Here is a 16,794-nt window from a genome sequence, read left to right as displayed (position 1 = left end):
ATTTTATTTATGTTAGTTCTTTTTTAACTTGTAGTTCTAAATTGGAAGATTACTGTGATATTGAAATATAAATATAAAATTATATTCTATTAGTTTTTGATCGCTCAAAATAAGCGTCACACTTGCGGAAGCCGATATACCCACCGAAACGCCGTGCATTTATCGAGACTTTCAACCCCAGGTAGGCCAATTATCGATCTTCGGATCCATATTATGTCAGCAGCTGTTCTCCACCGTGAACTATGTTTAAAACAAATACCGCTCACGCCTCACAGATGACAGCTTACAGTCCTGTGTAAAGATGAAAGTGACTTCGTACAGCCCCGATTTGCAGACGCTGTGCGCAGAGGTTCAGGAGCAGAAGTCCCATTGTAAACATATCACGGCAGACCCGACGATGTTTCCATGAACACGCTTTTCAGCATCTCTTTATTGACCACTTTTCACACACGGTTGCTGTACGCATACAGCCGGTGTTAAAGCTCACAGCCCGACACATACCAACACAACAGCATAGAGAGCACAGACGTTAAGGCGGCGAGGCGTGATGCGGGTGCCGCTCAGGTGCGTCCGCCTCCCGCGACCACGCCCCGCCACACACATTAACCAGGTAAAATACATATTTAGGCAGAATTTTGCAAATATCTATTTTTCATCTTTTAGCAGCATAGTGCTTTTTTTCCAATTATTTTTTAAAAGTCAGGTCAAGGCTCCAAAAGCCAAATTATATATTTATATATAAATAAATATAATACACATCACACACACACACACACACACACACATATATATACATACAACACATATACACAGTGTTATCTTCATTTTAGATGTCAAAAAGTATTTGCGGCTCCCAGTGATTTCTTTTGCGTGGAAATCGCGTCCAAATAGCTCTTTGGGTGTTAAAGGTTGCTGACCCCTGGTCTAGATGAACCTTTGTGTTCCTGTGTAGTTTATACATTAAAAGAGTCCATTTTGCTCAAATCCTCCATTGAATGGACAGCTTAGACTGTGGTACCCAAGGTTTATTGTTCAATTTATTAAAAACATACATCCCACCAATATAAAATACAAAGAGTGAACATACAGTATAAACCGGATTACATTTGAGAAGAATGAAACAAAAAAAATCTGAAGGCCCCAAGGGTATGCAACTGAAAAGTTTCCTACCAGAAAAAGTTCTGTACTGTGACAATGGTGATTAATAATAAAAATATTCTAACATGTAACATCACAATCAAAAAGCTCTAAATAAATAACATATCAAAGCTTTTTCAGCTATGATTGAGACTAAGGGAAGCCTTTTCTGATGTATCACTGTAGCGCTAATTGTACTTCTATCAAAGCAAAAATCCCCCAGCAGCATGGTGTTGGACTTCACTCGCTTGTTTGTCTGTATACCTAAATATCTAGTTACTTTAACCAAGTAAAAGCAGCTGGCCTTGTGATAGTTGAATGTTCAGATGCACGCTAATCATAGTGAGATGTGGAGCCCTGCGTCAGGCTGGCAACCTGTCCAGGTGTACCCTGCCTCTCGCCCCATGGTAGCTGAGATAGGCTACAGCTAGCATAGTACGATTGATTGATTCATTGATTCATTGATTGATTGATTGATTGAGAAAATTAAATGATTTCAACATGCCTGACGCTTGCAGAGAGAGAAAAAAAAAATCAGAGTAATTACATAACAAAGGGACGGCTATTAGGGAGTACTGGAAGTACTGGACAGTATTTTCATCCTTGAGAGAAGACAAGGCTTTTGTTGTATGGAGATAAGGTAAATTCTTAGCAAGCACATAATTGTTCAACTTCTGTTTAATTTTTTCTCTTTAATTTACTATTGAAATTAAATCAAAGTGTAAAACCTAAACTGTAATATCTGTGCTTTCTGACATCTGGGCAGTGCAGATATTTAGACTGTTTCTTGCACGTTGTGACTGTTTGGCTGCATGCAGTCTGGTACTCCCCGTAGTTAAAGAGTACTATTAAGTGCCACATAAATTATAATAGATTGTGGATACACCTCCTGCACATAATATGCTGCTCACGCTGCACATAATGACCACAGTCAATGATTCAATTTAACAGAGGCCAGCCTTGCAGTATTATCATCAGTCATAAACAAGATACATCAGATATGTTTAAACTATATAATGAAAATAAGTATGCGAAACAAAATTTTGCATTTTTAAGTTATTAACTGTTAACATAAGGCAGTATTCAATATATAAATATGCATGAATGCGCATACTCTATTACACACTTTTGCATCACTATAAAATCTGGCAAAGCTAAAATTATAATCTACGTATAAACTGAGAATATGAAAAGGGGTTTTAAGGTGTAAGGAAGTGACAGTAAAATTGTAAGGTACTCTATGACTCAGTGTCCTCCTCCTCTTCATAACAGCGGTTCTTCTTGATTATATCCTCTGCACTCAGATCCTCTGCATCACTTCCTTCTTTGTCCTCTTCCCAGAAGCCCACATCCTGGGAGGTGCGGTTCTGGTTTGGCTTTGATGGTGGAGAAAGGTTGATTGGCATCTCAGGAGATAAGCTTCTCAAAGAGCCCTCATCCCCAGCCGCCTTGTCTCCTTTTGTATTTCTTTTTACTCCCTCATCTCTTTCTTTCTTTTTCTCAACCTGACTCGCCACGTCCCCCTCAGAGATGGTCTCTATATCTTCACTTTGCATCTGAGATATCTTCTCTTTCTTTTTCTGCTTTTTCTCCTGCTGGACTTCTGGTTTATTTTCCTTGGTTGATTCTTCAGAAGATGTTTTTTCCTCAAAAGATGCTCTCCAATCCTGCAAAGATTTGAGATTACGACGAGGCTCGCGAGGACCTGTGGGGTTTGTGGACTTGGGTTTGGCTGCTATTGTAAAAGGCCGAATCCGCTCCTTAAGAGAAGTGCTCCTCCTCAGGCTCTTCAATTCAGCACGCTCTGAGCTCTGGAAAGTTGAAGGCGCTTCATCATCTGGAGGCCACTTGGCTCTCCAGGGTCGGCTTGAACCAATGTCCTCTGTGACTGGACTAAGGGATTCTGTCCCGGTGTGCTGCTCACCCGTCCGGGGAGGCCAGTCGATCTTCAGTTTGCGTTTCTCAGTTGGCTTTTCTGACTGACCTTTCTCATCAGAGCTCACATTTGTCTGCTTGCGACTCTGCTTTTCCAGTAAGGCGGTCAGATCTGTAACCTTAACATGTGGAGACGTTTCCACATCTGGGACAGGCTGCATGTCTGAGGCACTCTCAGCTGGACGATTCACTGTTGCAGTTTTCTCTTCTTCTTTTTGCTTCACCGCTTCAACATCTTCATCTCCGTCAACTCGCGGCTCCCACATCTCCTTATGAGGCCGATGACCAAAGCCTTCATCATAGTTGCCTTTGGCTTTGAAGAGCTGGTTGAAATGGGCCTTGCAGTAGATGTTTCCATGCAGAGAAGCATAATTTGCAAGACTATAAAACAGACAGGAATATTTACATGAGAGGAGATTATGATATAGAAGTGGTAAGCATCTGGTGTGAATGCTTACCTAAGCTTTGTGCTGCAATGAATACAGCGGAAGCAGCTTTTGTGGTAGACATGCTGATGGGCCACAAGTCTCTCCAGTGGATACACTTGCTTTGTACAAGCGATGCACGTCTCCTTCTCTGGTGGGCGAAACTTCTAAAAACATAAATAGTGTCAGCTTTATTGACAATTAACACTGGCTGATTTTTTTTTTTTAAGTTAATGATATGTGCATGTCTACTGTTCACTGTGATGACTCACCCGTGGTGATTTTGGTTGCTCCGTGCTGTCCCCTAAAACAGACAGAACATAAACGAGCTCAGTTGCTGCTCAATTATTAAGACTGGTAAAGCAGACTAGTAGCACAATATGCACAGTAAAAATGAAATTTGCACATGACTGTATTCTCCAAGTATCCTTTAAGACCAACCATTGCATTCAGGCACAGGTGTTACTTTCTCATTTTCAGATGCAGATGCTTTTGGAGCAGACTGTGAGGCCGAAACCTGGAGGAAAAAGAGAGAAACATTGATTGTTATATAATAAACAATGAGATGTTCACCTGTTTCTGGTACAGAAAGGTAAACATCTCAGAGAAGCATGAGTTACAAAAGCAAGGTAGAACAAATGGTCTGTGCTGAATGATAAAATTCATTTTCTGTGTGGGAAAGATTAGTTGAGTTGCTGGCAATAACAGCACCTGGATGTATTTATGCATGTAAACATGGCCACGATGACCTGCTGAAGTACAAACTGAGCAGAGACTGGAGAAATGTTGCATGGTCTCTATTTCTGCTGCAGCATTCAGATGGTGGGGTAAACAACATAAAAGCATGGATCAAGCCTGCCTTGTATAAACAGCTCAGGCTGCTGGTGGTGGTGTAATGTTGTGGGGGGTATTTTCTTGGGAAACCTTGGGCTCCTTAGTACTAAGGGAGCATCATTAAAACACCACAGCACCTGAGTAGTGTTACTAACAATGGCCATGCCTTTATAACCACAGTGTACCCATCTTCTGACGGCTGCAGTATAACACTCCATGTAACAAAACTCAATCTCAAACTGGTTTCTTGAACATGACAGTGAGCTCATATATCCACACAGTTAATATGCATTAACTGTGTGATCCTGTCACGCCAACATGGACCAAAAATCTCGGAGGAACTTTTCCAGCAGCTTGTTGTCACTAACAAATAATGCAGCTCTGAAAGCGAAAGGAGCTCGAAATCAGTACGGGTAAGATGTAACTAACATATGTAATGAATAATGTTGGACTTTGATTGTTGTTTTGATCACTTTGAATCATGTTCATTAAAATTCTCTTAAAATCTCCAAAATACGAGGTAATCTTTTAATTACTGGGATTTTCACCGTTTTTGTTGTGAACCTCTTTATTACATGAACTCACAGAATGTGTCTGCTCTTGTTTAGCAACAGCAAACTGGTACTTGGCCATCTTTTCCTTCAGAGATGATGATCGCCTCAGCACAGGGCGACCTGAAGCAGAAGAGAGGATCAAATTAAGTGCCTTGCCTGACGTTGTTTTGCATTAAACCCAAATCTTTCTGCATTTCATTAATGCTACTGATATTTGCTTACTGCTTGGCTGCTCCACGTCATCTGATGAAGTACTACGAAGTGCTGCTCTGCCACCCTGGAAGAATAAAACAACTGATGGGTTCTGAAGATCAGTTTATGAAGGTGAAGTTATGAACTTTTAAGCATAAATTTGTTTTCTGCTCCTCCCCTGCCTTTAATTGTGGCCTAAATCAGTTCATTTATCTTTTTATTCATAGCATTGTCACTGGCAAGTGGTCAAAAGTCACACTGCCTGTAGGACTGGATCAAACCCAAACAAGCTGCAAGTTTTGAGCAGCAGATATTGAACTCAGCAGTAAAAAATGCACAAAATCAAGCTCATGTGCTTTCCAGGCATCCAGTGAATACCTGGCAGTAACCAGAGCGGTATCTGCAGAGACAGCCATGCAGCATGTGGTTAAAAAGAACCAAACACACGTTTGCACGTGGGCAAAGAACCAAAATTATTCCACTCTACTAAAGAGTGAGCTCTGTGCGTTGGTCTGCCAATATGCCTGTTTTACTCAAACAAATGAGAAAACCACACAGTTTCTCGCACCACCTATCCTTTACACACATGAGCTGGTTTGGACCAATTAAAATAGCCCATTTCTACAGACTGCTTCACTGGAACTTTGGAGTCCTGTTGTCTCGCAGACCGCCCCTGCCATGCAAATCAAACACCAACTAGAACATTAAAATATTGAAAGCTGCAGCCAGACAGGGGCAAAGGGTGCACTGCACTATATTTGATTATAAGGTTATATAACCATTTCAGTTATAAAGGCTCCAGTCTAATTTTTAAATGTTAGTAATGTAAATTTCACTTCTTCTTTACTAGCAGTGAAAAACACTACGACTTAGTTCATTTTATTTTATAGGTTGTTTCATGACTGCAGTACATGGTGTATACAGAGCTGCACAACAAAATACAATAAAAAAAATTAAATATGATTCCCAGGACTGGGAAAATCCCAGTAGAGCAGGGTACGCACTGCAGCTAATAAAACGTGAGATAAAGACAACTGCTCCTCAGAAGGGATCCTGTGAGGAATGAGACGGCCCCAGGTCAGGAATGCTTCTGCATTCCTCTGTTACAGAAGATAAAGAGTGGCATACTTGTTGTTTTGGGCTGAATGAATGAAAGATAGAGATGAGTGGGTGGTGCTGAGGAGAACAAGGGTAAATTCACACGGACAAGCGCTCCTTCAGAAAACAGAAGAAACTGGGTAAAAATGGGTAATGCATTTAAAACAATCTAAATATGAAGGATGTTGAAAATCTGCAGAAACTACACTAAGCACTGAGTACTTCTGCACATACAGGACGGTCACAGGTTTTTATCAATCATTAATATGTGACTCAGAGCTTCTTATCTCTGTTTATGAACTACGAGTCACTAGTATACTGTTGGACAGAGATTGTAGCAGCAAAGCAATTAGCATGTAAGATTGTTTTAAATGTACTAATTAACTATAGTCACGAAGGCAACATGGAGCTCACTACATGTGGGAAACATTGTGCCATCAGTCTTTTTTCTAATATTGCACAAGACTGGTCTGACTCAGCATTATGGTTACAATTATTTTACCCAAAAGTACAAAATCCTTACCCTCAGATCCTCATGTTGAAGATACAGTGACCACAGCTACAGGGATATCAAAAGCAAAATATTTTACCTTTTCCGTAGGCTTTTCTCCTTTCTCAAACTTCATCTTTAGGTTGTTCAAAGGCACTCTGGGCTTTTCATAAGAGGCACACGGGCTGGTTGGAACGTGCTGTTCAAGCTTTTCATTCATCATCTCTTCCTTCTCCAACCCTCTCTGGTCTTCAATCTCTGGAGCTGCTGAGGCCTGCTGAACACTATTGACTGCGTGTTGACCTCCCTGATCTGTCAGTGGGCCAGGACTCTTTACCGGAGGCTCAGTAACGGAAGGAGGCCTGTTCAAGGTACGAGGCCTGTGGCGTGAGATGGGCTGGTGTGGAGGTGGAACCGAAGGCGGCTTGTCCTGATCACCGGTTCCTCCTTGCTCCCAGCGCTTCTTCAGAACACTGAGGTTGCCAGATCGCAGGGCTACTGTTCCGCTCTCAAAAGACTGCAAGAAAGAAAAGAAAAGAAAATTTTATGTTGAGCATGTTATGCTTACCATAAAATCACTGTGTATAAGCTAAACTATACACGCATGCACTATTAGGACATACAGCTTTATCCACAGTCCCGTATAATGGAATAAAGGAAATGCCTGAATCTGAACTTGGCTTCACCCAAGGATTAGGTGAACAGCTGTTCAAAGTTGGTCCAGGAAATAAATATTATGCTGTAGCTGCTGAATTTTAACAGCTGGCTCAAGATGGAGATATCTGAGACAGATCCTTCAGTTGCATTCCTTTCCACATGACAATTTCTACCTTACCCGAAGACACTGACAGCAACTCTTTTCACTACTTATCTGCTGCCACCAGTGACAGGAAGACAGCAGCAAGCAGCATGGCACAATAATAGAAGGCATGAACTTCCTTAATTATGAAAGTGTTGGAAAAAAAGAGGATGTGAGAATGGTAAGAAATCAACTTGTAACATGAACTTTTCTATCAAAGCTTCCTGTGTGAACATTTAAACAAGTTATGCTATTACTAAATTAAATTTAACTTAATTAAATCTCCTTGAATATAAGAAAGTAAAGTAGAGATTACAAGTGAATGAAAACCAAACCCCAAAAAAAAAAAAAGCGCCAAAACCCCATCCACTACTAGACACCACTACCTCGGCCATAGTGAATAAAATTAATCTGGTACATCTGAAAAAGAGTTGAATTAACATTCGGACAGACAAAAGAAGAAATCTGTAAAAAAAAAAAAAAGCAAGGACAAAATAACAAAAGGCACAATGACAGTCTTTGTCAGGCAAGACCACAAGGAATATGAATAACTGAAAAGTAGTGGAGCTGGCCCTTGATTTTCAAGCCAAAAGGAAGAAAGTAAACCTTGAATGCGATGAAATGGCCGAACGAGGTGTAACCACAACTAGACAGCAAAAGATGTGGGAGTCCTTTGATTGGTCCTCTACAGGTCACAGTGCAGACAGATAGTGGGAGGCAGAGCCCTCCCGGATGCTAGCAGCAAGACAAGATCTACTTGTAAGAGCTAGTCCAGCCCCTTTAACAGCAGGAAAGTGAAAGAGAGAGAGTCAGAATACCCAGGAAACCAGAGCAGGAAATGATTCAAACAGGGAAAAGTTAACTCTTTGTTAACTGTGACGACTTGGACAGCCTTTCAATCCCAAACAATTTATCAAGATAATGTGACTGAAAACCGTATCTATGGGATTTATGATACCAGCCAAATAATACAAGTCTTAGGACAAAGACAAAATTTAAAAACATGGACACAGCCATTCAAATAAATAGTTATTAGAAAACAGCAATGGTTGTACAAGAATTAATCGTCAACAAATTCTTAGTAAAAAATGAAAATAGCTTAACAATGAATTGTGATGTTGTGGTGGAACATTTTTGTCATACTTTTCATATCATACTGGAGACTGTGTACATTTTTAGGAGTTTTGAGATTCATCGGTAGTACTCAATGGAGACTTAATGGAGACTGTTTTTTTTTGTTTTTGTTTTTTTTGTTTGTTTTTTTAAACACAGGCAGTAATTATATACTGCTGAACAGGTTTTTTTTAAATGTTACGCTTGACATGTAATAATTTACATCAGTCTGAACATTGACACCCTAGTTATACTATATTTATACTATAAATATAAATACTATAAATAAATATAATAAATATCACAACATTAAATGTCATGATTCAAACTGGAACTCACTCATACTCGTAGACTCACTGGATTAAAATAGTTTTTTATTTCCCCTCTGCCATGATGAATCACAGTATCAGAGCTCCACAAATTAAAGGGTTTTTTATGGCTGCTGTGGATGAACTTCAACCAGGTTCAAGCTACTCAGAGCTGCCTTGGCTAATTATCCAGCTGCTCTGGAACTGGAACTACACTTCAAAAGTTCAGATTAAAGATTCATGTTTTGTTAAACCTGCTTTCTCCCATCAGAACACTGTCAGAAGAACCACATCACAGAGTATTACACAGTTGCCTTGATGGCCACTGATTTCTGAATTTAAAAGGTACGAATATTTTGCACTAATTATAGCATAGTATTAAACTAGCTGAGACTGCAAGACCCTATATCCAGTGCATTTCTTTTTTCTTCCCTAGTTTTTTCTGCTTAAGCTACAAGGACTGTGTAGAGTTATCAGAACAACTGAATTTGACTCACTTCATCAATATTTTGTGAACAGCTACACCATCAGATACCACAAAGACCCTTTTGACAGGCTTTGTTTTCAGATTCCCTGGTTGCAGAAGGAAAATACATGTTGGATAGATGATCCTGCCAAGCAATAATCCCCCTCACACAAAAAAATTACAACATATAAAATATAAGAATAAGTTGCTCTCGTACTGAATTGTTACATCACATAAAAGGATAAAAACTGAGGAAAAAAATAGATTTCTCAGTTTCTTATTGTAACCATTTGTTGTTGAATCTGTGAATATTAACATAATATCACATCGTTTACTCTTTGCAGTTTAATCGTTTGGTCCCTCATAACTATGCAACAAAATTGTTATCAATTTTTTATGTAATTTATCTGACAGATTATTCATTTCCCCCTCCACCACACACACACACACACACACACACACACACACACACACACACAGCCAGATGGCGTTTTTACGCTGCTCATTCAAACTTGTCTCAGACACACGTGGAGATGACTATTATCCTCTGATACTGTAACTAGACCTTTGTGGTACATGAGCTGTACACCTACCTCATAGACATACAAGTAAACCAGAGTGATTCAGTCTAAAGCATAAGTTAGAGAAAACAGTGGTTAATCCAACTATTTACACTAGCAGTGTTTCATTACAGTTATGTTACAACAAAATAACACAGGGTAGTGTCTGTCTAATGCAGTCACATCATGTTTCTATGGGAGAGGAAGAAAGGCTGATGTCATCCGCATTACCAGTCATATCATTAAACACAGAAAAAAGAAGCTAACTACCCTTACTGGTAAACAATAACGATATTATACACAACCATGGCTACAATACCTCATATTTCTTCATGGTATTAGCTGGTGGGTTATTGGTTTAATCCCAGTCCAGGTTTTTGCCAGTCTTTCTGACAAGGCAGCTAACCTACAGTTGGAAACATTGCATGGGGATTACACTAAAGTAGGATTATGGGCTTGATAGCCTGCCCATCGCAACAAGTGGCCAATGAGATGTAAGCCAGGACAAGACATTTGGCCCAGACAGTGTGTTGGCATGGTGAGTGTGTGTGTTTGCATGTGTACTCTTCATACTGTAATTAGTTGAACACCATTACTAGGGGATGCTGAGCAAATGAAGCAAGACGTGCTGCATAGAAAAACATCATTTAATCATGCCGTTCATTATGACAGGATTATCAGAATGCTGTAAACAAGACGTGATGATCTTTATGTGAGAACTCTTTCTATTTTTTCATGTATTAAATTCAGGAACAGCTGCACAAAACTATTTAACTCATGGTAAAATAGAAATTACTCTAAACTGATGTCACTGGAAAATGAAATGTTGCTACTATCCATCTGTTCAGAGAAGTACTTACTCCTTTTTTCTTTTCTGCACTCAAATCTTCAGCAGCTTTCTGGTACCTGAGAGAGAAAGAAACAACACTGACATCTAGTGATTCAAAACAATAACAAGCAGATACACATAATTTTCTAAAAGGCCCATTTGTTCCTTCAAGAACCTTGTGAAATGAAAAAAATGTAAACTCAATAAGTGATAGACTTGAATTTAATTTTAATGTTGTTTTTTTTGTCTGATTTTGTTGTGTTTATATAAAGTTTTAATTTAGTTTATTTTATATTTTTATACCTTTAACAGAAAATATATAGTATTTTTTGTCATTTTTTAGCACTGTGTAACACAAACAATAAATCATAAAATATTAAGAGGTCTTATCCATACATCATCAACTAGTTGGTAAGTGCTTTAGATCAGTGATCACTAGTCTTTAACTGCAAAAATGTTTAACATGTAATGCACTCTGCGACAATTAAAGTTTGACTTGAATAGTAGGGGCGATCGTGGCTCAAGAGGCTCTAAGAAATGTTTTCAGGACCTTGTTGAATCTAGGCCATGATGAATTAAGGCAGTTTTAAAAGCAAAATGGGTCTAAACCAATGCTAGCAAGGTATAACTTGCTAGCATTGGTTTAGACCCAATGCTAGCAAGGGGCGATCGTGGCTCAAGAGTTGGGAGTTCGCCTTGTAATCGGAAGGTTGCCGGTTTGCGCCCCAGCTCCGACAGTCTCGATTGTTGTGTCCTTGGGCAAGACACTTCACCCGTTGCCTACTGGTGGTGGTCAGAGGGCCCGGTGGCGCCAGTGTCCGGCAGCCCCAGGGTGGCTGTGGCTACAATGTAGCTTGCCATCACCAGTGTGTGAATGTGTGTGTGAATGGGTGGATGACTGGATGTGTAAAGCGCTTTGGGGTCCTTAGGGACTAGTAAAGCGCTATACAAATACAGGCCATTTACCATTTACTTGTTCAGTCCCTATTTTGATGTATTACATACAAAATACTGAAATTGTGACTGAGATCAAGAGACCACAAGAGCAAATCACATGGGTCTGTAGTGGGCTGTCGTCTACGTGGATTCAGTTTTCAGTACATAAGTGTATATTTAAGCTTTTACTATTAGGGTCATTTTAAAAGTACAAGCAAATATTACTGACAACACAGTGTTACTCACTTGGAGAAGCGCTCTGCAATGGCATTGGTTTTCCCTCGGGTGGTGACCAGAGACAGCTCCTTCGCAGTGATACGCATGGACTGTGCCGCCCAGTTCCTTCGACTGAATGGATTACTTTCCATGTCGGCCAATTACCCAAATACCTAAAAGAAACAAAACACAAATACTCCTAATGTAAGAAATATGTATTAGAATACAGACTGCATTTCTTAGCTTCTGACACTAATACTCAAACAATTTCAGGCATCTCAACACTACAGTTCATGTATCTGTTTGACGCAATGGCAATATGGTCCCTTGTGCATATAGTTAAGGGATGTCTTTAGTGGGCAACTGACTATTCTGCTGCACTGATTTACTGATGTTTCTGTTGTCTCCTATTTTCTCCATCTTCGGGGAAAAGTCACAAATACAGGGAGTGCAGAATTATTAGGCAAATGAGTATTTTGTCCACATCATCCTCTTCATGCATGTTGTCTTACTCCAAGCTGTATAGGCTCGAAAGCCTACTACCAATTAAGCATATTAGGTGATGTGCATCTCTGTAATGAGAAGGGGTGTGGTCTAATGACATCAACACCCTATATCAGGTGTGCATAATTATTAGGCAACGTCCTTTCCTTTGGCAAAATGGGTCAAAAGAAGGACTTGACAGGCTCAGAAAAGTCAAAAATAGTGAGATATCTTGCAGAGGGATGCAGCAGTCTCAAAATTGCAAAGCTTCTGAAGCGTGATCATCGAACAATCAAGCGTTTCATTCAAAATAGTCAACAGGGTCGCAAGAAGCGTGTGGAAAAACCAAGGCGCAAATAACTGCCCATGAACTGAGAAAAGTCAAGCGTGCAGCTGCCAAGATGCCACTTGCCACCAGTTTGGCCATATTTCAGAGCTGCAACATCACTGGAGTGCCCAAAAGCACAAGGTGTGCAATACTCAGAGACATGGCCAAGGTAAGAAAGGCTGAAAGACGACCACCACTGAACAAGACACACAAGCTGAAACGTCAAGACTGGGCCAAGAAATATCTCAAGACTGGTTTTCTAAGGTTTTATGGACTGATGAAATGAGAGTGAGTCTTGATGGGCCAGATGGATGGGCCCGTGGCTGGATTGGTAAAGGGCAGAGAGCTCCAGTCCGACTCAGACGCCAGCAAGGTGGAGGTGGAGTACTGGTTTGGGCTGGTATCATCAAAGATGAGCTTGTGGGGCCTTTTCGGGTTGAGGATGGAGTCAAGCTCAACTCCCAGTCCTACTGCCAGTTTCTGGAAGACACCTTCTTCAAGCAGTGGTACAGGAAGAAGTCTGCATCCTTCAAGAAAAACATGATTTTCATGCAGGACAATGCTCCATCACACGCGTCCAAGTACTCCACAGCGTGGCTGGCAAGAAAGGGTATAAAAGAAGAAAAACTAATGACATGGCCTCCTTGTTCACCTGATCTGAACCCCATTGAGAACCTGTGGTCCATCATCAAATGTGAGATTTACAAGGAGGGAAAACAGTACACCTCTCTGAACAGTGTCTGGGAGGCTGTGGTTGCTGCTGCACGCAATGTTGATGGTGAACAGATCAAAACACTGACAGAATCCATGGATGGCAGGCTTTTGAGTGTCCTTGCAAAGAAAGGTGGCTATATTGGTCGCTGATTTGTTTTGTTTTTTTGAATGTCAGAAATGTATATTTGTGAATGTGGAGATGTTATATTGGTTTCACTGGTAAAAATAAATAATTGAAATGGGTATATATTTGTTTTTTGTTAAGTTGCCTAATAATTATGCACAGTAATAGTCACCTGCACACACAGATATCCCCCTAAAATAGCTAAAACTAAAAACTACTTCCAAAAACATTCAGCTTTGATATTAATGAGTTTTTTGGGTTCATTGAGAACATGGTTGTTGTTCAATAATAAAATTATTCCTCAAAAATACAACTTGCCTAATAATTCTGCACTCCCTGTAAGAAAAACTAATTTTTTTAAACAGCAAGGCCAGTCCTCTAGTTGCCTCTATTAGACACTTGAATGAAGAATTCTTGCTTTTCATGGACATAAAGTGACAGACTCCCTCTTCCAATCTGCATTTGCTATGAGTCCACCAAGTTATCTGACAGCAACACCACTTTCTTGGCATATGCAACCTCTTGAGAAGATTTATGCCAGAGTGAAACTTTGCACTCGAAATACATGTGCAGGCCTATGACATGCACTCTGACAGATATCTGTTCTTGCTCCTGACGTACATACGACGGAGAACAAGCACATGAAGTGTGGGATGCAAACACACAAGTCCACATGTTCAAACTTGCTCTCCAGCTTGTGCCACTTGATTGCAAGACAGCAACACAAACTGATAACAGCAGAGCGTGAGCCCATTGTCCTTACAAAACCAACATTCATAAAAAGGTCCAACAACCACATTCCCAGCAAACAGAAATGTCTTCTTTGTCATGAATAATGTCCTGACAAACCCATGCTTTATTGGTACAGTTTTCCAAGTCAGCAAGGATGGATTAGCTGAATGTTAGCCCATGAAACCCTGGTTTAGTGCTCAGACAGTAGGTTGTAAAGCCATAAATTGGAAATCACTGCACAGTCAGTAATCATTTATCTTCCTAGCTGGACCTTTTCACTCAGGCGTCCCTATTACATCATAATCATAATTGGGACAAGCAAAGTGTAAGGACTTTGGACTGAATTTCGCCATAGGACTGACTACATAGATTACATAGTCCAGTACAACTGGTGCTCATGAAATCACTTTTGGATAAACGTGATTAAACATGACTGCACATATTACATATTTATAAGATGTATTTCTAGTCAGTTATATATAATTAATTTCATTTAGTCTGAGGTTAGTGTTAGAGTTTTTAGGAGAGACACAGATTAACAACAGAATAACTTTTTATGAGGTTCTTACATCTGAGAGGCTACTCATTACTGCTACAATGTTTAAACCTGGCAGGAAAGTCAGTTTATCAATTGATTAATTGTATATTTTGCTGTAGCCAGTTACTTCTTCATTCAAATTTGATATCTGTGCTGAAAAATGTACTATTCATCCTTTTAAACTGCAGATTCTTTTGCAGGTTATCCAGGGGCTGCAGTCCATACCTGCATGCACTGCGATTGAAAGGTAGGGACACACCCTAGACAAGCTACCAATCTGCCACAAGGATAATACAGGTCATTTCAGTTTAAAGTTGCCTATCCGCTCTTTTGCATATCCTTAAACACTACACGCCCGAAGAAACCAAAGAAAACACAAAGGACGTCTACGACTCAAAAGCAAACACAAATCCCTACTATTAGAAAGAGAGATTTTCTACTTGTACGTGTTCATCCACTCATAGACAGGCAGCAAAAATTGTACACTAATACAAAGGAAAGAATGAAATGCTTCATAGGTATGCAAAACAAATGCTCAGAATTCTGACTTCCTGTTTAGCAACCTTATATGGAAACCTGAAAGGGGAAAAAATTGCATTTACTGTTTAAGCACTTAATAAAACATAATGCAAGTCAGTTTAATGGCTTTTTAGTATGACAACAAATAATCTAATCTTTCAAAAACTGTCACTCTCTCATCTCAGGATTATATTATTAACTCTTAGCTGTCGTTTTCCAACTGATCCACAATTCTGATAGTTACCATTTGTGTTACTTGTGCAGGTTTTCAACAGGAACATCGACTGAATCAGAGGTAACTTGGATAATACATCTTAAACAAAGCCTGAAAAGAACTGAAGCTAAGATTTGGTGCGTGCGCTGTGATAAAAATACAGAAATTAGAATCTTTATAAATTTATCAAAAACCCGTTTATATACTGACCTTTATCCCTTATTTAAAGTAAAGTTCTCCGTGACAACAAGTAACCACAACACGGTAACAACTAAGGAGGAGTCCGCATTGTTTGACACATTAATGAGCTATGATGCAACTATTCTTAAAACCAAAACCACAAAATCAGCTGTTCAGACGAAAATAACCGAGTCTAAAGTGAAGACTCAGCACAGAGGCGAGCAACAGACGCGACTTTAAAAACGGCAGCCCTGTTCAGGGGGCATCGCGTCTTTTTGAATTAAAAAAAAAAAAAACTTTCATTACAGGTGCAACAGTAAGATGGTGGTTATAACTGCGAGCTAATATTGTTAGCCTATAGACCTGCACTTTAACAAAGATTTAAACGCTCAAAATTTTATTCAAAATAAGTTTCACTTAAGTTTTACACGAAAGAGCTCAGTGACTACGCTTAAGAGTACAAGCTTAGCTGCTGGGCTGGTTTGGCATTTTCCCTGGAAGACAGCGAGGAGGAGGAAGAAGTATGTGCACGTGCTTGACAATAAAATTCAAAATCTCGACCTAAACAGTCACCGGCTGCCTCAGTGTTTTCAAAATAGGCGTTATTATTTTGATAGTAGCTACAACGTATATTAAACCCCGTTTTATGCTATTATTTTAGGTTTCGTCTTACCTGTGCGAACTTCCGTTGAGTCACTTCTTTTTTTTTTTTTTTTTTGTGAAACCTGTGCGACACCTGACACTGCTGCCGCCACTGCGTCACCGCCCGGTGTGGCTCGAGCAGAAAGGTGCAGTGGAAGTACGCGAGACAAACGTCACGTGATTTTATGCACCAATGACCTTAGGTGTTAAATTACTCCTACCTGGTATGTTTGCGTTTGTGCTTGCTTACAGGGTGAGCTGTTGTTCCCATCTAGAAATTCCAGAGAAAGACCGTTTCTGGCGACGGGAAAGCTCAGGGAAGAAAAACATGAAGGAAATAGGTTTGGGTGGTTTCTGTGCTTTGTCTTTTGACAGTTTTCAGCAACTGTTCCTCAACTTGCTAACATAATAGCTTGATTGTTAGTGTA

At 39.9% G+C, this 16,794-nt stretch overlaps 1 protein-coding gene across 3 annotated transcripts; it reads right to left on the bottom strand.

Annotated features, from left to right (window-relative positions):
• Window positions 1-1,007: 1,007 nt before the first annotated feature.
• LOC102303431 (LIM domain and actin-binding protein 1) lies at window positions 1,008-16,505 on the bottom strand. 3 transcript variants are annotated; one of them, XM_042222095.1, is made up of 10 exons: window positions 16,398-16,505; window positions 11,923-12,065; window positions 10,772-10,817; window positions 6,766-7,182; window positions 5,108-5,162; window positions 4,917-5,005; window positions 3,939-4,014; window positions 3,770-3,801; window positions 3,531-3,664; window positions 1,008-3,453 (listed from the first exon to the last, which is right to left on the bottom strand). In XM_042222095.1, the coding sequence occupies exons 2-10, from the start codon at window positions 12,042-12,044 to the stop codon at window positions 2,376-2,378; spliced, it is 2,049 nt and encodes a 682-aa protein (XP_042078029.1). In that variant the 5' UTR covers window positions 12,045-12,065; window positions 16,398-16,505; the 3' UTR covers window positions 1,008-2,375. The 3 variants fall into 3 exon arrangements, with proteins under 3 accessions (XP_042078029.1, XP_042078030.1, XP_005924880.1); XM_042222096.1 differs by having other exon boundaries at window positions 3,531-3,661; XM_005924818.3 differs by lacking the exons at window positions 10,772-10,817; window positions 11,923-12,065; window positions 16,398-16,505 and adding an exon at window positions 10,231-10,755.
• Between the last annotated feature and the right edge of the window lie 289 nt (window positions 16,506-16,794).

This window comes from Haplochromis burtoni, unplaced genomic scaffold (genome assembly GCF_018398535.1).
Source record: "Haplochromis burtoni strain Fernald_Lab_line unplaced genomic scaffold, NCSU_Asbu1 Contig_79, whole genome shotgun sequence".
Lineage (NCBI taxonomy): Eukaryota > Metazoa > Chordata > Actinopteri > Cichliformes > Cichlidae > Haplochromis > Haplochromis burtoni.
The sequence above is the reverse complement of the archived record's forward strand: the minus strand, read 5'-3'. Positions and strand labels throughout refer to the sequence as shown.